We start from the raw sequence: 26,625 nt of genomic DNA on the forward strand, positions 1-26,625 counted from the left end.
CCACATCTGGGTCTGGACTCTGCCCGCAAAGCAGGCATCATCGGTCTGTCCTCCATCTGGACCCTTCTCCAGGAGAAGGAGGGCATCCAGTGGGAACCGAAAGACGACGACGACGAGGAGGAGGAGGGTGGCTGCGAGGAGGAGGAGGACGACCACATGGAGTTCTGCCGCGTGTGCAAGGACGGCGGCGAGCTGCTCTGCTGCGACGCCTGCCCCTCCTCCTACCACCTGCACTGCCTCAACCCACCGCTGCCCGAGATCCCAAACGGTGAATGGCTCTGCCCGCGCTGTACTGTGAGTGTTACGCCCGCCCCGCGCCGAATGCCCAGCCCCCGCCACGCCCACAAAGCCACACCCACCACACCCCCTCCAATCCCCGCCACACACCGGACCACCCCGAGCTAGGCTCCGCCCACAGAGGCCATGCTCTCTTCTCGCCAGGTCCCTTTTATCAATGCCCCGCCCCTTGTCGACCAACCAATCCTGGTCCAGAGGCCCTGGCCCCTGTGATGTCACATCACGTCCCACCTCCATCTCATTGAGTCCTTAGCTCCTGACCTAGCTCAACTTCCATATTGCCATAAGAGGCACCTGAAGTTCAAGCCATTGTAGGTGACGATGTTAATCATAGCATCCACTAAAGCCTTTTTTAAATTGAAGTTTTATTCTGCGTGAAGAGCATCCCTGCAATGATACTAATTTAGCACTTAACAGCAGTGTTAAGAGGGGAACCCTGGTTGGGCAGTGCTTAATTAAGGCTCGCTGTGAACCAAAATATCAGCGGTTCGAAACTGATGATGCCAGGGGATGTATAGACCTGGCAGTCTGCTCCTGCAAAACACTCAAAACTCATTGTCGTGCAATTGGAACCAATTTATAGTTGACCTTTTGGTGGATTTTCCAAGGTCATAAATTGGATGGAAGAGATTGCCTTTCTCTCTCATAACCTGTGGTGGGTTCAGACCACTAGAGAGACGTGTTTATTGGTTAGCAGCACAACTTCTCATGGACTATATACCTCCAGAGCTCCCTAGGGTTAGAGTCCAGGAAACCTATGTGGCAGTTTTGCTTTGTTCTGTAGAGCTGCTGTGAGTCAGAATTAACTCTGCTCAGGCAGCTGTGTCAGGCTATGTTAGTCCCATTTTCAGATAGGAAAAATGAGGCTCTGAGAATATGTAACTTGTTTAATGATACACACAGATGAACTTGTTCAGACCCAGGGCTGTACACCCAGCCCTACTTGGCCTCTGTGCCTGCAGGAATGCCAGGACTTGGTTTGCGGAGAGATGACGAGATCACAGGGCCAGAGTGTACATATCTGCAGGAAGTGGGGCTCACTCCTTTGTCCCTAAGCCATATTAGACATTTGAAGACCCTGTACTCTGCCTTATCTCTTGGGCCCACCCCCAGTGCTCGGTTCCCACCCTGTTGGATCCTGGGCTGTGCTATGACTGACCTTTGGCTACCCCGTGTGTGTCCAGGCATGCATGTATGTGGGCATGCGTGTCCGTGTCTGTGTATGGGGGCTCTGTAATTTCCTTGGAAATGCCAGGAGCCCTGGGATTTGGGAATGGGAAGGCAGGTCCTGTTGGTAGGGTGAGAGTTGAGGTGGGATGGGTAATGGCCTGCTGCCTGGGAAGGGGGAGCCATACCCTACCATCCAGTGGGAGGACTTTCTCTGGTGTCCATCTCCCCTCCCTCTCTTTCTGCCTCTGAGCCTTTACTGTAGCTGAAAGCAAAGGAAGGCTGGTATGGGCCTTTGTGGAGTGCTCTTCTGTTGCCAGGACATTTTTATGAGTGAGATTTGATGCCCCTAACAGTTCTGGGAGAAGGATGGTAGGGATGTGTAAACAGGTTATGAAAGCTGAGGTTACCAGGGTAGTAGGTGGCAGACCTGGCTCTCCTGCTTGCACACACTGTCCCTTGAAATTTGTAATTCTCAGTCCTAGAGGACTTTCCAGGAGGAGGTAGTTTTGTCACACAGTGGTGGTTTGCAGCTTTGGGCATTTCTTATCCTTGCTAGCAAACACTTAAATGACAGCAGCCAATCAGGTTCCTGATAATGTGATTCTAGGGTGGCATCCACCGGGCGTTCCTGCCCACATGCACATCCCTGCCATATGGAGAGGTGGCAATGGGCTGGGGTCTCCATGAGTTTAGAGTGTGGGACTTATGCCCTGTGGGTATATGTGGGCTGAGAAAGACCCATGGTAGACAAGGAGAGTCAGGAGTCTTGGGTTCCACTCCCCATTCTGTACCCTGCATGGTGGTTGGGCCTCAGTGTCCACTCATGCAAGCGACAGCTTCTGCCCACCCTCTTTCAAGCTTGTTAGGTGCTGGCTAATGGAAGGCCATAGGGACTCACACATGATGGTGCCCACATGCTGTGTATACAGCTGGGCTAGGTTCCTGAGGATGAGACAGATGGCACAGGAGTCCTTATGTTGCTGCTGACTTAGGGAGCCATGCAGCCTGTTGGTGGAGCCTGGTGATGGCTGAGAGGCCCTGCAGCCAAGTCTTGAACTTGGGGACCCTTGTCTGTCCACAGTGTCCCCCTCTGAAGGGCAAAGTGCAGCGGATCTTACACTGGAGGTGGACGGAGCCTCCAGCCCCCTTCATGGTGGGGCTGCCGGGGCCTGACGTGGAGCCAAGTGTCCCGCCGCCCAAGGCCCTGGAGGGCATCCCGGAGAGAGAGTTCTTCGTCAAGTGGGCAGGCCTCTCTTACTGGCACTGCTCCTGGGTGAAGGAGCTGCAGGTGAGGCACCTGGTGGGGCGTGTGTGACACAGGGCTCGGTGTGAGCTCTCCAGGGTTGGCAGAGAAGATGTATGCTGCCTGCCTCCAGGAGCTGGGGAGAAGACTGTCCTGCCTGGGCCCGGGCCCGAGGCTGGGGAACTGGCCTGGGCACGTGGAAGGCAGTGGCCACTGCTCTTCCATGACCTCAGCCGCTTGCATGAACAGCTGGAACTGTACCACACGGTGATGTATCGCAACTACCAAAGAAAGAACGACATGGACGAGCCGCCGCCCTTTGACTACGGCTCCGGTGATGAGGATGGCAAGAGCGAGAAGAGGAAGAACAAGGACCCCCTCTACGCCAAGATGGAGGAGCGCTTCTACCGCTATGGCATCAAGCCCGAGTGGATGATGATACATCGGGTCCTGAATCACAGGTGAGTACATGGCCCCGGGCTCCTGGAGCAGGCCCTGCAGGTCAGGGAACAGAAGTTCCTTTGACCTCTCTCCCTGCCCTTGGGGCTACGGGCTCAGAGCCATGTGTGGGTGCAGAGGGGCAGGAGGGAGAGGCCAAGGTGCACCTGGTACCCGGGACTTGACTGCCCATGACCGCTGTCACCGTGCCAGAGTTTGTGGCCCTCCTACTCAGTGCCTTTAATAACCTGACTCAGACACTTCAGTTCAAGTCTTGGCTTCTGGTTTCCAACTTTGTAAAATGGGAGTGATGAGAAACCCTTGAAGGGCTCTTTTGAATGTTGTAATAATGTCATGTGTGGAGGGGAGCTGTAGAATCTGAAAAAGGTACCTCTTTGTGAAACACCCCTCTTCCCCACCTGTGGTCTTCACTATTGTCACTGTTAAGTGCTTTCACATCGCCTTCAACTCAGAGCGACTCTATGAACACAGATTGAAACCCTGCGCAATCTCATGCCATCCTCACAATCTGCCACCCTCAAACCCATAGTTGTAGTTACGGTGTCAGTCTGTCTTGTTGAGGGTCTTCCTCTCTTTCTCAGACCCTCTACTTTTCTCAGCATGATGTCTTTTTTCCTAGGACTGGTGTCCCCTGAGAACATGCCCAAAGCATATGAATGGAAGTTTCACCATCCTTGCCTCTCAAGGACCACTCTCTTTGTACTTCCTCCAAGACTCATTTGTTTATTCTGTGGGTAGGCCATGGTTTATTCAGCATCTTTCATCGATATCACAAGTCAAAAGTGTCATGTTTTCTTTGTTTCTTCTCTTCATTGTCTATCATTTCACATGTATACGAAACAATTGAAAATACCATGGCTTGGATCAGATGTACCTTAGTTGAAACCAGTGTCTTTGGCAGATTTGCTCAGTTTAACATATCTTTTGATTTCTTGACTGTTGCTACCAGCAATGTTGATTCTGGATCCAAGTAAGATAAAATCCTTGACAATGTCAATCAATCTTTTTTCCCCATTTACTGTCTCTGGTCCAGTGGTGAGGATTTTTGTCTTCCTCTGATGCTGATGTCACATTCTTCTTCATTGAGAATGGAGAATGACTCTTCAAAAGGTCAATGCTGGGAAGTGGATGAGATATTTTCTGAAGGTATTGAGCCCTATGTGGACCTGGACAAGGCCAAGGGCAGCAACGGGCCAATAAGAAGGCAGGGCACGCAGACTTCTTTAATGACTTGGAAGATCTCTTTGTTGATGGTGATGTCCAGTGAGGCACCACCCAGCTGGTTGTCCAACCTGGGTCACACAGTGGCACAGTAGACTTCAGAGGACCACTGATGGGGGCTGAGGACTTGGGATGTGATAAACCTGGAAGAGTAAACCGGGAAGGAGAGTGATTGGTCTCAGCCATCAGAAAGACACCTGTTAATCTCTTAATGTGACTGGCTGTTTGTCCTTCTCCCCTTCCCCTATTTAAAATTTAAAATGGTTTACAGGCCCTAGGGACTGAGAAGACACTTGCGAAGAAGAAGAAACCTCAGCTCTGGATTGAAGTGACCAATAACGTTTATTTGTTAAGTTGTATATTGAAAACACAGTATAGTTCTTGCCTCCAGGATGGAACAGGAGAATTTCCTTGACTTTTTTTTTTTTTTAGATTTTTTAAAAATTTTATTATTTTTGTGTGAGTGTACCGTCAAATCAGATCTGACTGGTACAGGAGGAGATTGCCCCTCCTTCCCCGGCAGAGCATCTGGTGGATTCAAACCATGCACCTCTGGGACTGTAGTTGCAGCTTCTTGCCACTAGGCCACTTGAGCTCCCCTGAATTTCCTTGACATTTACTACCAGAAGTCTTGCGTGTCAACCACTTATTTCTTGAAAACCCTCAGTTGCCATGATCACTGGGGGTCGATATTTCTCCTTCTGTCTGCAAACTGGCCCCTGCTGTTCCTGGTGTTTGCCTGCCTTCAGCATTTATGGCATACGGTAATTCCCTCAAGCCTGGTGGCACCTTGTTAAAGCACTTGGTCACTAACAGAAATCCATGTATCAGTCCTTGAGAGAAAGACCAGGCCTTCTGCTTTAAGATTTATCATCTTGGAAACCCTATGGGCCAGTTCTTTGTCCCACAGGGGCTCTGTGTTGGAATTGAATCACCAGCAGTGGGTTTTGTTTGGAGTTTCCTCCCACCCCTGCAGCTCTCCCTTGACTTAACCCTACACAGTCCTACAGGATGGAGGCTCTGAGGACTCCCCTAAAATGAAAAAAAAAATCTATTGCCGTCAAGTTGATTCTGATTGATAGTGACGGAGTGGAACCCGCCCTGTTTGGGTTCTGAGGCTGTAATCCTCGTAGGTATTTTCTCCTGTTAGAGTGTGGCTGGTGGATTTGGTGCCACCAGTGCTGGAAGGAGCCATGATGCATTGTAAATGGTGAGGACAGGCTGATACCCTGAAAGGTAGGGGCCAGCTCCGCCTCATGGTCAGATTGAAGCCAAAATCAAAGTACGTCTCTTGAGCACCGATGGTGTGCTCCTATGTTATCAGACTCCTGTATGTCCTGGGTGTCTTTGGAAGTGGCCACCCTCTGTAGGAATTACACCCTCTTGCTTGGTGGAGGGTTCCACATCTGGAATGGAAACGGCTCTAGTCTTGTGGATTTTTTTCAGTTAGCAAGGGGAGGGTCATAGGCAGAGGAGAGAATGCTTCCAATTTGGAAATTCAGGGCCCCGGTGTCCAGGCCCTATGATCTAGAGGGACTTGTCTCTGTGGCTGAGAGTGGACTTTATGCCTCTGGTAATACGCCTCTCAGATGTCCCTCTTCTCACTCTCTGTCCTCCCATAGCTCGTCGAGGCATCTCACCAGCTATGTGACTTGGGCGGGCCACTTCACCTTTCTGAGCTTTTGTATCCTGTTTCCTCAAGTGTGGTCACTCTGCGGTGCCTCCTTCCTTACTGGAACCAGAGTGACAGGACTGTGGGCATGAGGACTTTTGCATCTCATTAGGCACCTGTCCCAGCCCTGGATGTTGGGATTGGTGCTAGTAGCCCACCCCTCCCTCTCTGTTTACTGTGTTGCAGCTTCGACAAAAAGGGTGACGTCCACTACCTGATCAAGTGGAAGGACTTGCCCTATGACCAGTGCACCTGGGAGATTGATGACATCGACATCCCCTACTATGACAACCTGAAGCAAGCGTACTGGGGCCACAGGTGGGCACAGGGACCAAGGCTGGGATGTGGGGCCTGTGACCTAGACACACGGCGTCCTTATCACGGGCCCAGCCTCCGTGTGCTCATCTGTGTCTGATGTTCCTTTCCAGGGAGCTGATGCTGGGAGAAGATGCCAGGTTGCCCAAGAGGCTGATCAAGAAGGGCAAGAAGCTGAAGGATGATAAACAGGAGAAGCCACCAGAGACCCCCATCGTGGATGTGAGCCGGGTGGGTGGGAGGGGCACACTTGCAGTCTCCTGCTGAGATGACTAGCACTCCGTTAGTTTGATAACCAAGAGCTTCCCTGCTATGAGGGTCTCCACAGAAGGATGTAGTATGATTAGGATGGAGTCAGGGAGGGCTTTTTAAGGAGGACTTATTTCAGCTTAGACCTGGAAAGGTGCTTGAAGTGTCCTGATAGAACTGAACAGAGATTCTATGGAAAGATGGAATTGTTTGAGTTTTAATTCATGGCCATCAAGTGGAAACTTACTTGTAACTGATCCTCCACTGGGTTTCTGAGACATACAGAAGAAGATTGTCCATCTTTCTCCCTGGAGAGTTTAGTTGTTGTTATTGTTGTGGACTCTCAAGTCGGAATTGACTCAACAGGTTTTCAGAGGTAGTAAATTGAATGGGAGGAGACTGCCCATCTTTTCTCCTGCAGAGCAACTGGTGGATTCGTACCATGTGCCTTTGGGATGGCAGTGCAGCTCCTTATCACTAGGCCACCAGAGATTCCTGGAATATGTAGTAGGAGCTTCAAAACTAGACATGGAGTCAGGGAGGGCTTCCTGAAGGAGGTGGCATTCTAGTTGAGACCTGAAGGATGCTTGAGCCATCAGAGACTATGGCAGTAGGAAGAGCATTCCTGACAGAAAGAATTTTGGGTACAGGTCCTGGAGGGCAGTCTCTGGTGGTCTTGGATATGGACTGTGTGCCAAGGATTAGCACTGAAGCCCCCTTCCTTCTGCCCTCCTGCCCTCCTTCCTGCAGCCCACGGTCAAGTTTGACAAGCAGCCATGGTACATTGACTCCACGGGTGGCACGCTGCATCCCTACCAGCTGGAGGGCCTCAACTGGCTGCGCTTCTCATGGGCCCAGGGCACCGATACCATCCTGGCTGATGAGATGGGGCTGGGCAAGACTGTGCAGACCATCGTCTTCCTCTACTCCCTGTACAAGGAGGTGTGCCAGGCGGGAGGGCGGGCGTCCGGGGAGTGGGGCGGGCCTGGGAGTGGACGGCAGCCTCACCTATCAGCTCGTCTTGCTAGGGACACTCCAAAGGGCCCTACCTGGTCAGCGCACCCCTGTCCACCATCATTAACTGGGAGCGTGAGTTTGAGATGTGGGCGCCCGACTTCTACGTGGTCACCTATACGGGGGACAAGGAGAGCCGCTCTGTGATCCGAGAGAACGAGTTTTGCTTTGAGGACAATGCGATTCGCAGTGGAAAGAAGGTGTTCCGTATGAAGGTGAAAGTGTCCCCTACCCCTGCCCCGGGCCCAGAGGGACCCCAAGAGGCTCCTGGTGTGTCCTGGGACCACAGGCTGGGCTTCTGGGACCTCGCTGTCTAGGCAGTTATATCTCCCTAGTGTTCCAGGCTGCTGGAACGAAGAACTCCAACCTGGCCTGTTCTTCCACATCATGACCCAGTTCAGATCACCAGCCTGGCCTTCACGGCCTCTGGGAAGTCACTGCCAGCATCCCTCCCCCCTTGTCAGTACCACTCCTCAGCCTTCATGTCTTCCCATCCTGCATGCTGGGTGAACCCTGAGTGTCAGGTATAGGGGTGAACAGGCCATCCCACAGCCTTTGCTGTGATCCTACAATGGCATTTACCCCACACTGATCTCGCTGACCCACAGTGAATCCTGAGTGCTTGCACTTGACCTCATGGTCCTCACAGCCACCCTAAAAGACTGTGGTCTAAAGGCCTTTGTGTGCCACGAGATGGCTCAGCCAATACACCTAGTGAGTGGCACGCAGGGGCTAGAGCTCCACTTGGAGCTCCCATAGTGCACCGGGCTCTGTGTCTGGGGACCCGCTTTCCGTCGCTTGGCGCTCTTGTGCACCATCTCCAAGTTAGAATGCACAGGGGTCAGGAGCTGGGAACACTGGGATCAGGGGCTGGGAGGGAAGAAACCTGCAGACTACTCAAGTTCTAGGGTCCTAGAGTCCATCAGGGGCAGCAATTGGGTCCCAAGATCCAACAGAGGTAAGCACAGAGACAACATAAACCAGGCTGCTGAGCTCGGATCATCACCCAAGGTTGTGGGCTCACTCCCAGCATGGAGGTCCTGAGTGCCTTGTGAAGACCTTGGACTTGTACCGATGGACCTTGAAGGGTCTACCTAGTGGGAGCAAGGACAGTGGCTGGGGGCTACAGTCACTTCCTGGGGACGAGACCTGGCCTCTGGCCTTAGCTTTTAGGAAGGGCTTTTATTACCTGCAGGTTGCAGAATGTTCTGCCTGCCTGCCTGCCAATGCCCCACAGAGGAAGACAGGCTGCCATTGCTTATGGTTGGCTGGCCCTGGAACCCCAACTTCTTGTCCCTCTTTTTTGGGGTCTGTTTCACAACCCGGGCCTGCCTTGCTCTGCACTTATATACAGGTCTCTTTCTGCTCCTCAATAACCTGACCTCTGATGCCCGCCCAGAGGACTCTAGTGACAGCAGGAGGGTGTGCTGGTTTCTGATGTCAGCCCACACAGCATGGTTCCATCAGATGGGTCTGGGTTTGAATCCCGAATCTGCTCTTTGTGAGCTGTGGGGCCCTGGGGGAGTCACACAGCTGTTGTGAGACCCTGTGGGCTGTCACCTGGGTGAGTGAACCGAGGGCATCAGCACTGTTCCCAGGGTGGCCATGCTCAAGCTCCACACCCACTCTTGGGTGTCGGTGAGTTGATTCCAAGTCCCAGTGACCTTCTGTGACAGGGCAGATCCACTGGAAGGGTTTATGTGGCTGTTATCTTTGCAGAAGCAAATTGCCAGGTCTTTTCTTTTGCAGTGCCGCTGGATAGATTTGAACTAGCAGCCTCTGTGGGTTAGTAGCTGATCCCACACTGTACCAGGCAGGAACCTTCTGAACCCAGTAACTGTTGCTGTTAGGGGTCGCGGCAGCTGGAGTCTTCTCACACCTCAGCATTGTGCTCACTCAGATTTGCTGGGTTCTGAGCTTCACCTAACCCCCTCAGTTCAGGCTGATGTTTCTTCTCAGTCCTAGATTGGCTAGACTTTTGGGGGACCCCTGGAGTCTTTGGGGGACTCCCACTTGTTTATGACTCTTCTTGCCTCTTACCTGCCTCCCCTACCTCCTTCCTCCCTCCAGAAAGAAGTGCAGATCAAGTTCCACGTTCTGCTCACCTCCTATGAGCTCATCACTATCGACCAGGCCATCCTGGGCTCCATCGAGTGGGCCTGCCTGGTGGTAGACGAGGCCCACCGGCTCAAGAACAACCAGTCCAAGGTAGGGGGCATGCCATGGCCTGAGAGCTGCCAAGCAGCTGGCCATCCTGTGCCCTGACCAGTCCCTCTGTCCCCAAGTTCTTCAGGGTCTTGAACAGCTACAAGATCGACTATAAGCTGCTGCTGACAGGGACCCCTCTTCAGAACAACCTGGAGGAACTCTTCCATCTACTCAACTTCTTGACCCCGGAGAGATTCAAGTGAGCTATGGGCCAGAGGGACCAGAGAGGGTGAAGTGAACTGTGAGGTCTGGGTGGCTGAGGGCATTGGGGCGGGGGGGGAGGGCGCAGAGGAAAGCTTAGCATTGGAATCCGGCTTCAGAACCTGTTCAGGGAGCCTTGGTTTTCTCGTCAGTCAAATGGGCACATTAACAAAGCTTCTCTCAAACGACCTGGCCCAGGATCAGCCCCTGTTAAAGTGTTTCTGTGAGTCTCTTGGATTTGCTCCAGAGACTACCCAGGGCTCCTTCTGGACTTGCTGCCCTGCCCCCACACCCTTGATCTGGCCACATTCAGGTCTCTCCACCTGTTCTTTCTGTGGACCTAAGGGACTCCCATAGATGACCATGAAAGGAAGCAAAGAAGGATCTGGAGGTGGAGAGGAAAGAGTTCTGAGGTTTCCTTCCCCTTTTTGCTCAAGGCTCGGGGAAGCACCATCCACCCTACTTCACCTATACCCCATTTTCCTTAGGTTTGGGGTTCAGGGTGAAGAGTACTGATTTTGCACTCTGGAGGTGTAGAAATGAGAGTAGACTTTGGAATGACAGGACCGTATATACATGGGCATCTTCCATCCTCAGTTTACTTTTCTGTCAAATGGGTATCAGTCCCAGAGAGCCCCTGTGCATCCTGACTCTGAGGATGGGAAAGTGTGTGGCCGAGAGTGGGCACTGTGCTGTGCAGGGTAGGCGGAGCCAGAGGCAGAGACGGTACCCAGGGTAGTCACAGACCCCTGACCCCTCGCCAGCCTCTTGTCCTCTAGAACTCTGCAGCAATGGTGGGGACCAGCTAGACCTCCCTGCAAACCTTCAGTGGGCTTTGTCTGTTCTGGTCCTTTGCCTCCAGCTCCTATATCCCCACCTTTTTTAAAAATCAATTTTAATGAAAGTTTACAGAGACTTTGGATTTTCATTCATTCTTTGTTGCACTTTTCTCCCTGCCCAATCTTCCCATCCCCCTGAGTTCACTCTTCTCTTTGGAAAGTAAAAGAAAAATTATTTCATTGTTTTACAATCCCTCCCACCGAGTCCTCTCCACTGTGCAGCCTTCATTCTGGACTCCTGTCATGACAATAATACCTAATCACATATCCCTTTTAAACAGTTCTCCCCCTCATCTGTTTCAATGCAGTATACCTAATTTATTCCATCTCTCTGTCTCCCCTCAACCCTGATGTCAGTCCCATTTTACATCAGTGGCACTATGCAGTATTTGTCCTTTTGTGACGGAGATGTTTCACTCAGCATAATGTCCTCCAGGGTCACCCATTTTGAATAATATTTCATGACTTCCTTGTTTTTCAATGCAGCATAGTATTCCATTGTGTGAATATACCACAGCTTCTCTATCCATTCGTTTGTTGATGGGTAGTTAGGTTGTTTCCAAGTCCTTGCTACTGTGAACAATGCCATGATAAACATGGGCATGCACCCTTCATCTGTTTTAATGCAATATACATAATTTATCCCATCTTTCTCAGTCTCCCCTAACCCCGATGTCAGTCCCATTTTACAACAGTGGCACTATGCAATATTTGTCCTTTTGTGACTAAGATATTTCACTCAGCATAATGTCCTCCAGGGTCACCTATTTTGTATAATATTTCATGAGTTCCTTGTTTTTCAATTCAGTGTAACATTCTGTTGTGTGAATAAACCAGAGCTTCTCTATCCATTTGTTTGTTGATGGGTATCCCAACCTTTTCTTGCAGCAACCTGGAGGGCTTCCTGGAGGAATTTGCTGACATCTCCAAGGAAGACCAGATCAAGAAGCTGCATGACCTGCTGGGGCCGCACATGCTGAGGCGGCTTAAGGCTGATGTGTTCAAAAACATGCCGGCCAAGACCGAACTGATCGTGCGTGTGGAGCTGAGCCAGATGCAGAAGTGCGTGCAAGTGGCTGTGTTTGCTGGGCACATTTCCTCACTCCCCTCCCTCCGGGGCCCCCTTGTGGCCTGGGTGGAAGGCTCTTCTACCCACTAAGGGCCTTGATTTGCCTTCTAACCCTTTCGAGATCATCTCTTGGCGTCCATGACCAGAGAATTGTTCTAGCAGTCTCCCTCTCCCGCCCCAAGCTCCCCCTGGAGTCTCTTGAGAGCAGCGCTCTCTAGCCCCCTGTCCCTCTTTAGATAGGAATGATGTGCCTTCTGGTGGGAAGGGCTCTTGGAGGCTGGCTTGGCCTGACCTGGTAAGCTCAGCCCCTTTCCTCATGTCTTGCTGCAGAAAGTACTACAAGTTCATCCTCACACGGAACTTTGAGGCGCTGAACTCCAAGGGAGGCGGGAACCAGGTGTCCCTGCTCAACATCATGATGGACCTGAAGAAGTGTTGCAACCACCCCTACCTCTTCCCCGTGGCCGCCGTGGTGAGTGCCCGAGGCCATCATGGCACCTGCCACGATAGGTGCCCGTGACTGTTGTGGTAGGTGCTGTGTCCACCAGGATAGGTGTCTCATGCCATAGTAGGTGCCCCTTGCTGCCTTAAACAGTTTCCTCTGGTCATCATGATCTGTGGCTGTTAGGTGCCAGTGGTCACTATAGCAGGTGTCCCATGGCTGCTGTGATAGGTGCCTGTGATTTGACCTCTCAGGCCCCAGGCCTCCCCTGAGAATCTTGGGAATGACGTAGGCTCACCTCTTGCAAAACGAAGTTTCTGGAAACTTATCTCTGCTCTCTGTCCAGACTGCTCTCTCCTTCCTGAACCTCCCTATGATGCGTAAGGGCGGCCTCAGGCCACACCCTAAGTCTCAACATTAACCTCAGGGCAGGGTTCTGAGGGCTGACCTGGCATTAAGGAAATCACATGTTTAGCAGATTTCATATGCCTGGTTTACCAGCTCCAGTGGTTCTGCCGTGCAGGTGTGAATGAGAGACCTGCCCCTGAGGTCATACACATCCCTTATCAGTTTTGCAATCTCAGGAAAGGTAATGAGTTCACAGAACCTCTGCTTCTCATCTGCAAAATTGGTATAATAACATCATCTGCCTGAGAGGTGTGCAGTGAAGATTAGACACAAGATGGTCATGTATTATTGTTCCCTCACAGAGAATCTGGCATGTTGAGCTCTCAGTAGACATTAGTTATCTCCATCATTACTGTTTTGATTTTAATTTAAGCATTTCTCCCATCCCCTCTCTATAAAAACAATGCAAATGTAGCCGTATGAGAATTTTCTGGAAAGATCCAGATGTGTGGTAACCTCAGATTATTTTTTCCTCTTTTTTATTGAGATTTAAATGAATGTTTATAGAGAACTTGGATTTCCATTCATGCATTGTTGCACATTTTCCTTCCTATCCCTCCTCCCCCAGTTCACTTTTTCTTTGAAAAAAAAATTCTTTCGTTGTTATGTAGTTCCCCCACCCCGCCACGTCCACTTTACAGCTCTTACTTCTTATTTTATTTGCATCTCTTATTCTGGACTTTTGCCATGCCAGTAATACCTAATCATATATTCCTCTTATGCAGTCCTCCCTCGTCTGTTTCAATGCCATGTAAATTGTTTACCCTCTCTTTTCTTAGTTTTTCCCCAACCTCCATGTTAGTCCTACTTTATAACAGTGGCATTAGGCAGTATTTGTTGTTTAGTGACTGAGATATTTCACTCAGCATAATGTCCCCTATGGTCACCCAGTTTGTAACCCCAGATTATTTTTATGACCCTCTGACATAACACGGGTCTTTCCTGGGACTTACCTTCTGGTAGGAGCTCTGGTAGCTGAGCTTGGAGGGAACTGCACTGTTAACTCAAAGTTGACATCCTGGTGACAGCTCTAATCCACTAGAAAATCCATAGGAGAAAGATGGGCAGCATCGTCCCATTCTGATTTAAAGTTTTCAAAAAACTAAGTGGAGGGTCAACTGGGCTGTTTCTGACTCCAAAGCAGTGAGTTTTGAATTTTTTGATGTGTGCTCTGCCCAGCCTGAATTCAGAGGGTAGTATTCTCTGAGTGCACTATGACTAGCTGTGACCAGACTCAGTTCCTCCTGGGCGGCCAATTTAACTTAGAACTTCGCTGTTTATTCACTGATGCTCTGGGTATTGATAGCATACCAGCCAAAGCATAAAGACAGAGATGGAGTTGGCATGCCAGTGAACCTTGCCTGTAATGATGGCACCAGAAATAGATTCCTGTCTAACTGTGGCCTTCTGACCCTGATGGCCCAGGCTGACTCAGGTTCGGGTTCTGTGCTCAATGAGGATGAGCTCTAGCCAGGTGATGAGTGATCAGTCTATTGCTGGGCTCTTTGGTGTACAGCCAGAGAGGAGCGGGCAGCCCCCAAGCTCCACCTTCTGCTATGTCTCCAGGAGGCGCCTGTCCTGCCCAATGGCTCCTATGATGGCAGTTCCCTCGTCAAGTCATCAGGGAAACTCATGCTGCTGCAGAAAATGCTCAAGAAACTGAGGGATGAAGGACATCGTGTGCTCATCTTTTCCCAGGTAAGGACCCCAGCCAGCTGCCTGACTGGTCTTCCACTTGCCCAGTCTCAGTTCTACTCGTAGCAAAGGAGCATTCTGTTCCTGGATGCTGAGAGAGGAACCTTGCTGGCAGAGGCAGCCCATGGAGGTCATCCATGTGGGTGAATCCCTGGGCTTTAAAGGCCATTGCTGTATGCCTTGGCATCATGCAGCCAAGGAAAGATGACTGAGTGACAAGGTCAAAGATCTTGGGACCCATTGACTGCAAAGATAAGCATTTCCCTACCACTTGCCTCTTCTGACCTATAAAGTCACATGGTGCCTGGCTGGCATCCAGAACAGAGCTATGGCCACCAAGCCTCTCACCTGTGGAAGCTAGCTCTTTTTAAAGTAGGTCATGGGCTTTTCTCAGGAGGGAACCTTAAGATGGGAGCAGCTCCAGGAGACTTCTTGCCAGCGTGGTGTTGAGGTTGCAATTGCAGCAGTGGCTTTAGGGAATTTAGGAGCAGGGCTGTCCAGGTGCAATAATCTGTCCATTTATTCTCACTCGTTTGTTTGTACCTGTCATTTGTCAGGTATTGTGCTAGGCAATTGTGTACAGAGATCGATGAGTCTCTCTCTCCGCATTGCTCAGAGTTTAATGTGGGCGAGGGAAGTAAAGGGATAGTTACTGTCATCAATTACTAGTGGGATTGGAAAATGGTACAACTGCTGTAGAAAACAGTTTGGTGGAACCTCAAAAAAAGTTAAACACACAATTATGCCATGACCCAGTAACTCCACTCATAGGTGTATACCAGAAATTGAAAGCAGAGATTCAGATACTTGGCCATCAAGGTGAAAGGTGGGAATAATTCTGGTGTCTATTAACTGATGAGTAGATAAATAAAATGTGATCTATTCACACAGAATATTATTCAGCCATAAAGATAAATGAAGGGTTTTTGCATCCCAACATAAAGAAGACAAAAATCCGTACTGCTGGACTGATAACATCATGATAGGTGGAGAAAAGATTGATACTATCAATGATTTTCTCTTACTTGGATTCACAATCAACACCCTTGGTATCGGCAGTTAAGAGATCAAGAGACATACTGCATTGGGCAAATCTGCTGTCAGGGGTCTCTTCAAATTACTGAGGAGCAACGATGTCAGTTTGAAGACTTAAGGTCCACCTGATTCAGGCCACGGTCTTTTCAATCAGTTTCTATGCATCTGAAAGCTGGACAATAAATAAGGATGGCAGAAAAGAAGAGTTGATGCCTTTGAGCTCTGATATTGGAAAAAATACTGAATATCTCATGGACTTTAAAAAAAAACCCCAACCAAATAGATATGTCTTGGAGAAAGTGCAGCCAGAATGCTTCTTAGAGACAAAGCTCTGTTTTACGTACATTGGGCATGTTGCTAGGAGAAGCTATTCCTTTGAGAGGAACATCATGCCTGGAAAGGTGGAGGGTCAGTGAAAAAGAGAGAGGAAGATCTCAATGAGGATGGATTGACACAGTGACTGCAGCAATGGGCTGAATTGTGTCAGAATTGGTAAGGACGGCAGAAGATAGGACAGAATTCAAATCTTGTTATGCATCAGAGAGTTGGACAATGACTAGGGAGGACAGAAGGAGAATTGATGCCTTTGAGCTGTGGTGCTGGAGAAGAGTATTGAATGTAGCATGGACTGCCAAGAAAACAAACAGATTCATCCTGGAGAGGATTAAACCAAGCAACTCCTTGGAGTCAAGGATTCTGGGGCTTCATCTGACATACTTTGGGCATGTTGCAAGGAGGGACAGGTCCTTGGAGAGGGACATCATGCTTGGGAGGGTGGAGGGACGGCGCAAGAGGGGAAGACCCTCTATGAGATGGATTGATTCCGTGACTGGGGTAATCGGGATGGGTGTGTCAGAGGCAGTGCGATTGGCACACGATAGAGCAGGGTTTAGGGCTGTTGTACATAGGGTCGCTATGAGTCGCAAATGACTCTATGGCACATAACAACAACAACAACAACAATTTATAGGGTTGCTATGAACCATACTTGATTTAACGGCAGCAACATCAACATCATCAATGACATGGAGTCAGGCACAAAATGGCATATATAATTTTACTCATTAAAAATACCTAGAATAGGCAAATGTGTAGAAAACTAAGCATATTCATGGTTGCTAGGACCACTGGGCTAATAATTAACATCAGGTAGATGGAGAAAAGGTTGAAGTTATCAACTACTTAATCTTACTTGTATTCATAATCAGCACTCATAGTAGCTCCAGTCAAGACATCAAAGGACATGTTGCCTTGGGAAAAATCTGTCTCTTTAAAGAGCTTAAGCTCAAGGATGTCAGTTTAAAGACTCAGGTGCACCTGGAACAAGACATGGTCTTTTCAGTTGTTTCCTATGCATCTGAAAGTTGGACAGTGAATAAGGAAGACCAAAGAAGAATTGATACCTTTGAATTGTATTGTTTGAGAAGAATATTTGCTATTCTAGGGACTAGGAGAGACCGGTCTTTAGAGAGGGACATCATGCTGGGTAGAGTAGAGGGACAGCGCAGGAGGGGAAGACCCTCTATGAGGTGGATTGATTCAGTGACTGGGGTAATTGGGATGGGTGTGTTAGAGGCAATGCGATTGGCACAGGATAGAGCAGGGTTTAGGGCTGTTGTACATAGGGTCACTATGAGCCGCAAACGACTCGACGGCACATAACAACAAGCAACAACAGGGACTGCAAGAACAACAAACAAATCTGTCTTGGAGGAAGTATAAATAGGGTACTCCTTAGTGCCAAGGATGGTGAAACTTGGTCTCACATTCTTTAGACATGTTGTTGGGAGGGACCAGTCCTTGGAAAAAAATATTATGCTCGGAAAGGTAGAGGATCAGACAAGGAGAGAAAAACCCTCAACAAGATGGATTGACAGTGACTGTAACAGTGATCTTGAGCATGGCAGAGAGAATGTGATGATGGCATAGGAAAGTGCCAGATTCCGATCTGTTGTTCATAGGTTCGATATTAGTCATAGTTGACTCAACAGTACCTAACAACAACAAGGGATGTGTGGGGAAGAGAAAGGAATTATTACTTACAGGACACTGAGTTTCTGGGATGATGAAAAAAAAAATTTGGAAAGGATAATGGTGAATATAAATAATGTTAGTGAATTATGGACATATCAATAAAATTATAAATATTTTGGTATGTATATTTCATGACAATAAAAATGAGAGAGCTACCTAATTCTTTGCCATATGGGGGATGGAGGACACAGTGATGGCCTGGAACTTTATCCCCGTGGTGTCCTGGGTCTAAAACATTTTATTTTATGGTAGAAATAAGCCAGATTACTTACTCACAGTCTGAGACTAGGAGGTGGCCTTTCTGCATGAACATTGATCAAAACATTTCCTAGGCCTATAAAACATCCTGTGACAAGCCAAGGGCTATGGGAGAAGAAGGAGGTCAATCCTGTGCCCAGGAGCTAAACAACAGTTTAGCTAATGTTGAGCCTGAATCCATAATCCCGCACTACCACTGCCAACACAAGTTGCAATTCTGAGCAGAGTCATCACAAGACCAAGCAGAGGGAACTGCACAGATGCCAGAAATGTGTCATAAGGGAATGTGATCAAGGCAGAGCGCCCCACGCAGACTGAGCCTACAAACCAACACTCTAAAACTTAAGACAAAACTGAATGTCAAGACTTCCTAGAAAACACTAGTTAGACTCTAAATGGAAAAAACCATGGTAAAATCAGTTATGAATAAGTTGTGACTCAACAGCAGTGAGTTGAGTTGAATTGAATGATATATGTATATCTAGATGTTTAGTCATTTAGTCATTGAAATGAAATATTTCAACAGGATAGGTAAACTCCTGAAACTGTTGTAGTGAATGTTGATGAATTGGAACCTGGCACCAAGGTATTGCCTTAGAATGCAGTATGGGAAGCTAAAGATAAAAATGTGAATGATCATGGAGAATAGCTTGAAAGCCTCCAGAATCATCTAGTAGCAGTTTCAAAAGGAAAAAAAAAATTAGAGGAAATGATGGAGAAGAAATGGTTAATTGATGAAAGGTTGACAGGCTTGATGATAGGAGGTCTCAGATCTGAAGTACACTGCAGAAGATCAAGCATGAGGAATAAAACCAAACTAACTCCTGGACCCACTGCATTGTAACTACAGCACTGCATACCTAGTACTTACAAAGAGTGACACCTTATTCTCAGACTTCTCATCAGCAACCAAAAGTGGCAGGAGACATGTGCAGACTCATCAGTATGCTGAGGGAAAGGAATGCTTTACTAGTAGTTTTATACCCAGCCAAACTATTAAGAATGAAGGGAAACATTAAGATTATGGGATCTTAGAAGGAACTGCCCTTCTTTACCCATGTTGTTGTTGTGAATTGTTGAGAGTCAGAACAAACCCATAGCTGACCCTCTAGCATGTTTTCAGAGGCAGTTGAACACACAAGAGGAGATTGTCCATCTTTACCCCTCAAGCAGCTGGTGGAAAGTAAAATTGGGGAACACTTCATAGAGGAAGTGATATTTGACTTTTCTAGGCAATAAAAGGATGGGCACTCTAGGCTGAGAGCCCACTTCCCTGGTGGAACTTGTAAGTAGTTTGGGATGATGGGAGGCTATAAAGGAAGCATTAGGAGATGAGGCCCAGATAGAAAGGGCACTAAGTGGTGCAGAGATTTCAATGTCAGGGTGAGATGCGAACAGAGGAGGCTCATCTGAGAACTGTGCTTTGGGCAGGTCTTGATGAGACTAGCATGGAGGATGGATTACACCCAAGGGGGTGAGGTTGGAGGTTTTGTTCTTCTGTAACTAGGCTAGCCTTGATCTCAATGGTCAACCCTCAGAGGACACTGTTTTGTTGTCCCTGACTGTGTTGTCCTTGCACGTGTTCCCACGGAAGGGGCCTTGCTCGCTGGCGGCCCCTCAGTCATACTGTCTCTCTTGCAGATGACCAAGATGCTGGACCTTCTGGAAGATTTCCTGGAGTATGAAGGCTACAAGTATGAGCGGATCGATGGTGGCATCACCGGAGGCCTTCGACAAGAGGCCATTGACAGATTCAATGGTACCTCCCCCCACCTGAGGGCTCTGGATAATTTTTACCCTTCCAATGTAGGTTCTTAGATCATCCAACTCATGTTCATGTTAGCTTCCTCTCAAATGACTGAAGAAAGTGGTAATTGTTAAGTGCTGTAGTGTCAATTTAGGCCCAAGGTAACCCACTTGTGACAGGGTAGAACTACCCTCAAGGGTTTTAGGTTGTAGTTGTTATGAGAAAGGATTGCCAGACCTATCTTCCCCAGAGCAACTGGGTGAGTTTGAACTGCCAACCTTTCAGTTAGTTGTCAAGCAGTTAAACTTGAATGAGTAGACTTGTCCTTAAGTCATAACATTAGGTTTTCAATGCTGGAAGTAAGCCACTCTATGTTACCATGGAGCTATGTCTCGACTCCTGTGCTCACACAGGACTAGACCATGCTGCCCTAGTGGCAATAGCCAAGGCAGATATTCCTCTTGCCCACTCAATTCAGAGGGACAGGTATATAGAGTGAGGACAGAGTCTGAAGATATACCTGTGGCTATAGTTCCCCCTTGGAAAAAGGAGTAGCCAAAGCATTTGATGAATGGACCTATTGGCAGCTCTAATGGTCACTGTGATCAGTCCCTGATCGCTTAATGCAGGGCCTCTTGGGATAGTCCAGGCTTCCCAATGGGAGCTGTGTCCCCATTCAGTCCTGGCTGCCCTCACTATATTTATCATTAGGCTTGAGCAGCAAAGAGGCCCAGGGGGACTCACTTCTCCAGGGCCTTCTGGGCTGGGGCTCGGCTGCTAATAAGTCTTTCCCCACTGGGGCTTTTAGGTCAACTTCCTCCTGGTTTTCTTGCTGATTGGGCTGGAACTGGTGCACAGGTGGGGCTGAGTGGGGCTCGGGTGACCATCAGTAGTGGGCCACTGCTTGTCTCACAGTCCTCCTGGGCACTTCTTTTTGGGGAGGGCCCCTTCTCTGTGACTCCATCTCTTCACCTGCTGCCCAGCTATCCTTCCTGCCTCACCCTCTTCTGGATACTGGCTCTCTTCACAGCCCCTGGAGCCCAGCAGTTCTGCTTCCTTCTCTCGACCCGGGCGGGCGGCCTGGGCATCAATCTGGCCACAGCCGACACGGTCATCATCTACGATTCAGACTGGAATCCACACAATGACATCCAGGTGTGTGGCCTTTTGTGTATGCAGGTCAGCAGACCTTCAGTGAGCCCCTGGGCCTTGAGCTGAGCATCACCTCTCTTGGGTTCCAGCCTTCATACCTTCCTGGTTCTTAGAGACCTTCTCCTCTGACCAATGTCTCAGGCCTGAGAATTCCCCTGGGTGAACCCCAGAGCCTCAGCCCTAGAGGAGCCTGGGTGATGGATAGAGTCTTTGTCCCCTACCCCTCCAGTGGGACCTTTGAAGGGGGGGACAAAAGGCAAGTTCAACAATACTCAGCAAGTCTGTGATGGCTGTTAATCCCTGCCTGTCCTTCACCTTCAGACTGTGGCCGGGGTGGGAGGCAGGGTCAGGAACCCTTTTAAGCTCTGAAAGCCAAAGGGATTGGAGAATAGAACAGGGGACAGAACTGTAGGAGAAGTAGGGACACCCCATATCTCTTTCTCACACCCGCCCCTTCACCTCTTTAGCACTGACACCTTTAAGGACTCTCATACAAATGCATACATGAGTTTTTGCACACACATGTGCACGTGTTCACACACATATGCAGTCACCCCACAGACACACACCAGGTCCCAGGTGGCTCCTCTCATGTTACTCAGGGACCCACACATTCCTGGAATGCATGTCCTCATGTTCACCTCCTCACCCTAGAAACTGCTGCGTCTCGCAGGTACTTAGGGTCATGCACATATGCTGAGAGGGCTGTGGTCTTTCACATGGGGTGGTCCAGTTGCTTAGAGGCTTACAGGGAGGTGCAGCCTGACTCCCAGTGACTCTGGGAGCTCTCATTTACACGGTGCACACATTGCACCTGTGCATACGTTATGTCATTCCCCCATGCACTGCTGCATCTCTGCAGCCACACCCAGGCCCACCGGTGCTGCCCACCTGTGCTGTCATGCACTCAATCTCAAACCACAGTCAGGGAAGAGAGCCGGCCTCCATCGGTGCACACACACAGGCCCCTCACACACCGCTGCTCGTGTGCATCCATGCTCCCACGTGGGTGCCCAGAGCCCTGGTCAGCCTCAATGCTGAGCTGCCTGTGCCCACAGGCCTTCAGCCGTGCCCACCGCATCGGGCAGAACAAGAAGGTGATGATCTACCGCTTCGTGACGCGGGCCTCGGTGGAGGAGCGCATCACCCAGGTGGCCAAGCGCAAGATGATGCTGACCCACCTGGTGGTGCGGCCCGGCCTTGGCTCCAAGTCAGGCTCCATGACCAAGCAGGAGCTGGACGACATCCTCAAGTTTGGCACTGAGGAGCTCTTCAAGGATGACGTGGAGGGTGCGTGGGTGGCTCCCTGAATGAACATCCCATCTGGATCTCGGCCCTACTACCTGGCCCTCATCTCCCGGTGGGGTGGGCTAGGCTGGGGGTGTAAAGTCAGGGGCATCTCTGAGTGCTGCCTACCGGCCCCTTGGTGGCTCCCGCTCCAGCATCCCTCTGCCTTATAGGCATGATGTCTCAGGGCCAGAGGCCTGCCACGCCCATCCCAGATGTCCAGTCCTCCAAAGGGGGCACACTGCCTGCCAGCATGAAAAAAAAACATGGCAGCACCCCTCCAGGTAGGCACCAGCTGAGCCTGACCAGCCCCTCATTCCGTCCAGTAGATGATCTTGGAAATGAGGGGCTCCTCCTTCACTTGGGATCCCCACCCATCTCCACCAACCCTTTTACTGGGAGCCCTCAACTTTGGGTGGGTCAGAGGTGGGTGTCCCAATGCAGGCTACTTCCTGGGTGCCTTGGTCCCCAGCTACAGGGGAGTGTCATTTGGTGTGGGAAGGGGTCACAGGGGCATCGAAGGTGACCTGGGAAGTCTATTCTTCTGTCCCTAGGTGACAACAAGGATGTGGAGGACAGCAGTGTGATCCACTATGATGACGCTGCCATCTCCAAGCTGCTGGACCGGAACCAGGATGCCACGGATGACACGGAGCTGCAGAACATGAACGAGTACCTTAGCTCCTTCAAGGTGGCACAGTACGTGGTACGCGAGGAGGACGGCGTGGTAAGTCCCTCCCCGACGTCCTTGGGTCCATCTCGAGCCCATGAAGGCTTGTCCACCCCTCTACCTCAGTGCCCACTCTCAAACATGTTTCACTTCCCAGCCACTCCATCTTTGCCTCCACTACCACACAGCCCCCCATGGGCTGCCAAGCCAGCTCCCGGGTACCTCCTGAGCTGGACCCACCACCTTCTGCTCAGCTTCCATCACCCTCGGTAGAGATTTCTGTGTGGATTACCTTTCCTTTGAGATTTACTCAACTGTATACCTCACGGCCTGGCACAAAGCCAGTAAATACTTGTGGAGTGAATGGATGGATGAGTAAGTGAATGACCAACTATGACAAGTAGAGAGAATACGAAGATGAACTGAGGCTGGAATGATCCGGCAAGGCTTCCTAGACAGACCCTCCAATTCATCCTTGAACACTAACCCCAAAATGGGGAGGTGTTGTAGAGGTATCTTGAAGCCTCCCAGAGGGCAGGGATGCCTAGCCTACTGGCCCTGTCCCACTGAACCCCTTGACACCATAGTCTGTGGGGGGTCCATGACATCATAGTCTGTTGAGCCCTATGGCACCATAATCTGTGAAGCTTCTACCCCACTGAGTCCCATAGATCATGGTCTATGGGGTACCATCGTGGGGACCATGGGATACCTGCTTGTTGAATGCCATAGTCCCATGGTTTATGGGATGTCCTCCCCAGTAAGCCCTATATTACTGTAATCTGTGCAGTACCATGGTGGATATCATGGACTGTCTGTCATGTTGAGCCCCATGGCACTGTGGTCTGTGGGTTGTCTAACTCACTGAGCCCCATAGTGCCATGATCTATGGAGTACCATGGTGGATACGATGGGATGCCCACCATGTTGAGCCCCATGGCACTGTGATCTGTGGAGTGCCCATCCTGCTGACCCCTCTGGCACCAGAGTCTAGAATTTCTACCCTTCTGAGCCCCATGGTATCATAATCTGTGGACTACCATGGTGGGTACTGTGGGATGCCCACCATGTTGAGCCCCATTGCGCGGTGGTCTGTGGGGTGACTTAGTCTGGCACGTCTGCCCTGCTGTGCCCCGTGGCACCATGGTCTGTGGGATGCTCAGTTTGCATCATCCTACGGCCCTGTGGCCTCTGGGAAGCCCACTCTGCTGGCCCACCTTCCTGAGTGAGCTGGCGCGTGTGTGCCCCTAGGAGGAGGTGGAGCGGGAGATCATCAAGCAGGAGGAGAACGTGGACCCTGACTACTGGGAGAAGCTGCTGCGCCACCACTACGAGCAGCAGCAGGAAGACCTGGCACGCAACCTGGGCAAGGGTAAACGTATCCGCAAGCAGGTCAACTACAACGACGCCTCGCAGGAGGACCAGGGTGCGTGTGGGCTCAGGCGGGGCTTTGGACAGGGGCTCCGGGGCTGGGCAGACTCTCAAGTGTGGACTGTGGGGGGAATGAAAGATGACCTGGGGATGAGGTGGGAGGGCTGCTCAGAGAAAGGGACTTGAAGGAGGGGTGGGGCGGTGTGTTTGGGGAGACAAGATGGAGAGTGATGGAGTGGCTTTACCCTATTGGTGATGTAACCTTGGACAAGTCCCCTTGAGCCTCAGTGTTCCCCGTCTACCAAATATAGACACCAGCATAATTCCTTCGCACCTAGTGTGGGCTTGTTCTGACCATGGAATGAGCTTTAGATAAGCCTTCAAAAGCAGGAGCTATTTTGATGACCGGTGCTGGGCTGGGGTGTGGGACTTGACATAGCCCTGGGTATGGGGGCTCACTCTGTGCCCTGTCGGGCCCCACAGAATGGCAGGACGAGCTCTCCGACAACCAGTCAGAGTATTCCATTGGTTCTGAGGATGAGGATGAAGACTTTGAGGAGAGGCCTGAGGGGCAGAGTGAGTCTGGGGCTGTGGACCTGGGTCATCTGTGACCCGGATCTGCAGAGCTGGCAGGTGGTGGTTGGAAATATAAGTCTGTTTCTGTTTCCCCCCTTGGTGGGTCTTCATTACCTACCGGGGTCTGAAGAGCCAATGGGGTGGAGTCAGCATGGGGCTCAACGGGGACACTGAAGTCCCCTGGGGCATCAGGTGGACATGAGGCACCTGGGGCCTATTGATGTTTGATGATGGGGTTAGATTCCCTCAATCTCTCCTGAGAGTTGTGGGGGCTACTTCCAGGTGGACGGCGACAATCCAGGAGGCAGCTGAAGAGTGACAGGGATAAGCCTCTGCCCCCTCTTCTTGCTCGAGTTGGGGGCAACATCGAGGTGGGAGCCGCCGGGAGCCGCCTGTACCCTGGTCTCTCCCAGCCCTGTCCCCCCCCCCCACCGTATCTCATTCCCTCACTACTCCTGTCATGCCCTGAGGGTCTGTGGTGAGGACAGAGGTGTGGGGGGCTGGGGGACATGCTTGTTTGAGCCACATCCCACCTCAGAGGTGAGGCTGGGACAGACCCTGGACTGTACTCTCTGAGAGCTGCCCTGGGTGGAGTCTCTGCCCTTCTCTCTGCCTCCCTCATCCATTATCTGTCTCCCCCACCCCTCAATCCCCTGCTGCTTTACCCTTCCTGGGTTCACCTCTCTTTCCACCACCCCTCTGCCCCACCAGGTGCTAGGTTTCAATGCCCGGCAGCGCAAGGCCTTTCTGAACTCCATCATGCGCTGGGGTATGCCCCCACAGGATGCCTTCAACTCCCACTGGCTGGTGCGTGACCTCCGAGGGAAGAGTGAGAAGGAGTTTAGGTAAGGGGCTGAGGGTGGGCTGAGTTCCTGCTGGGTGAGGTGAGCCAGCACCCCATAGCACCTTCCCCCAATGCCAGGCCCAGGGTGTATGAGAATTACTAGAATCAGGTTCCTAGGTGGCTGGAGCCGATGCACAAGGTGGGCTTGTTCGCAGAAACCAATTTGCATCAACAGAGTGATAGGGATCTGTGTCATGGGTTGGGACCACTGCCAGGGTCCCCCACAATGTCCTTTCTGGACTCTGACCTGGTGCGGGGCGGGCGAGGATGGTGACCCAGGCCAGGAGTTGTCAGGGTCCTGCCAGCCCTCTGAGGGTCCTTGTGGCCCCCACCCCAGAGCCTACGTGTCCCTCTTCATGCGGCACCTGTGTGAGCCGGGGGCGGACGGCGCGGAGACCTTCGCGGATGGCGTGCCCCGGGAGGGCCTCTCCAGGCAGCATGTGCTCACGCGCATTGGGGTCATGTCACTGGTTAGGAAGAAGGTGGGTGAGTACGCCGTTACCAGGCCTGCGTTGTTCAGTCGTGGGTCTGCCAGGGGCCAGTGGTCAGGGAGCAATAGCCCAGGCGCTTAGAATGAAAGAGGCGGGGTGGCGGGGAGCTGGAGGATGATATCACAGGGCAGAGGACACAGGGTGGCTGGGGGACGTGGCCTGTGGTTGAAGTGGACTTGGCATGGGTGGCCTTGGGCAGAGAGGAAGAGGCATGTCTAAGCCCATGATATCCTTCGTCCCATCAGCATCCCTGAGGCTGTGGGTTTAGCTGCAATTCCCTCCTCTTCTCCCTGCACCTACCTGCACAGGTTCAGGAGTTTGAACACGTCAATGGGAAGTACAGCACCCCAGACCTGATCCCTGAGGCCCCTGAGGGCAAGAAGCCGGGCGAAGTCATCTCCTCCAATCCTAACACACCAGTGCCTGCTAGCCCCGCCCACATCCCACCTGCTGTGCTAGCCCTGTCAGGTCTGGGGTCCCACTGAATGGGGGCGGGGAACCTGGGTCATGGGAGGTGGCAAAGCTCACCAGAGACACCCCAAGCCTTCCTCAGACCCTAAAGAGAGCAGTCCACCTAAACCCTGCAAACTTCTATTTGTAGAAGTGCTGTTAAGGGTTTTTGCTTTTTATTTTTAAATTTTTAAATTTTTTTTTTATT

At 50.8% G+C, this 26,625-nt stretch overlaps 1 protein-coding gene across 1 annotated transcript in view; it reads left to right on the top strand.

Moving 5' to 3' along the window:
* CHD5 (chromodomain helicase DNA binding protein 5) overlaps positions 1 to 26,625 on the top strand; it is a 72,977-nt gene that overhangs the window by 31,908 nt on the left and 14,444 nt on the right. Inside the window, exons 9-31 of the mRNA XM_006885799.1 lie at positions 73 to 294; positions 2,549 to 2,755; positions 2,960 to 3,171; positions 6,249 to 6,380; positions 6,491 to 6,599; positions 7,377 to 7,568; positions 7,655 to 7,855; positions 9,711 to 9,848; positions 9,926 to 10,047; positions 11,777 to 11,950; positions 12,288 to 12,429; positions 14,374 to 14,505; positions 19,471 to 19,588; positions 20,607 to 20,731; positions 21,787 to 22,018; positions 22,189 to 22,299; positions 22,570 to 22,742; positions 23,937 to 24,111; positions 24,540 to 24,632; positions 24,915 to 25,003; positions 25,344 to 25,477; positions 25,814 to 25,958; positions 26,276 to 26,435. Of these exons, the coding sequence (XP_006885861.1) occupies positions 73 to 294; positions 2,549 to 2,755; positions 2,960 to 3,171; positions 6,249 to 6,380; positions 6,491 to 6,599; positions 7,377 to 7,568; positions 7,655 to 7,855; positions 9,711 to 9,848; positions 9,926 to 10,047; positions 11,777 to 11,950; positions 12,288 to 12,429; positions 14,374 to 14,505; positions 19,471 to 19,588; positions 20,607 to 20,731; positions 21,787 to 22,018; positions 22,189 to 22,299; positions 22,570 to 22,742; positions 23,937 to 24,111; positions 24,540 to 24,632; positions 24,915 to 25,003; positions 25,344 to 25,477; positions 25,814 to 25,958; positions 26,276 to 26,435 (3,538 nt within the window). The remainder of the gene's footprint in view (positions 1 to 72; positions 295 to 2,548; positions 2,756 to 2,959; positions 3,172 to 6,248; positions 6,381 to 6,490; positions 6,600 to 7,376; positions 7,569 to 7,654; positions 7,856 to 9,710; positions 9,849 to 9,925; positions 10,048 to 11,776; positions 11,951 to 12,287; positions 12,430 to 14,373; positions 14,506 to 19,470; positions 19,589 to 20,606; positions 20,732 to 21,786; positions 22,019 to 22,188; positions 22,300 to 22,569; positions 22,743 to 23,936; positions 24,112 to 24,539; positions 24,633 to 24,914; positions 25,004 to 25,343; positions 25,478 to 25,813; positions 25,959 to 26,275; positions 26,436 to 26,625) is intronic.

Source organism: Elephantulus edwardii, unplaced genomic scaffold (assembly GCF_000299155.1).
Source record: "Elephantulus edwardii isolate Elephantulus edwardi_28Jun2011 unplaced genomic scaffold, EleEdw1.0 scaffold00045, whole genome shotgun sequence".
Classification (NCBI taxonomy): Eukaryota; Metazoa; Chordata; class Mammalia; order Macroscelidea; family Macroscelididae; genus Elephantulus; species Elephantulus edwardii.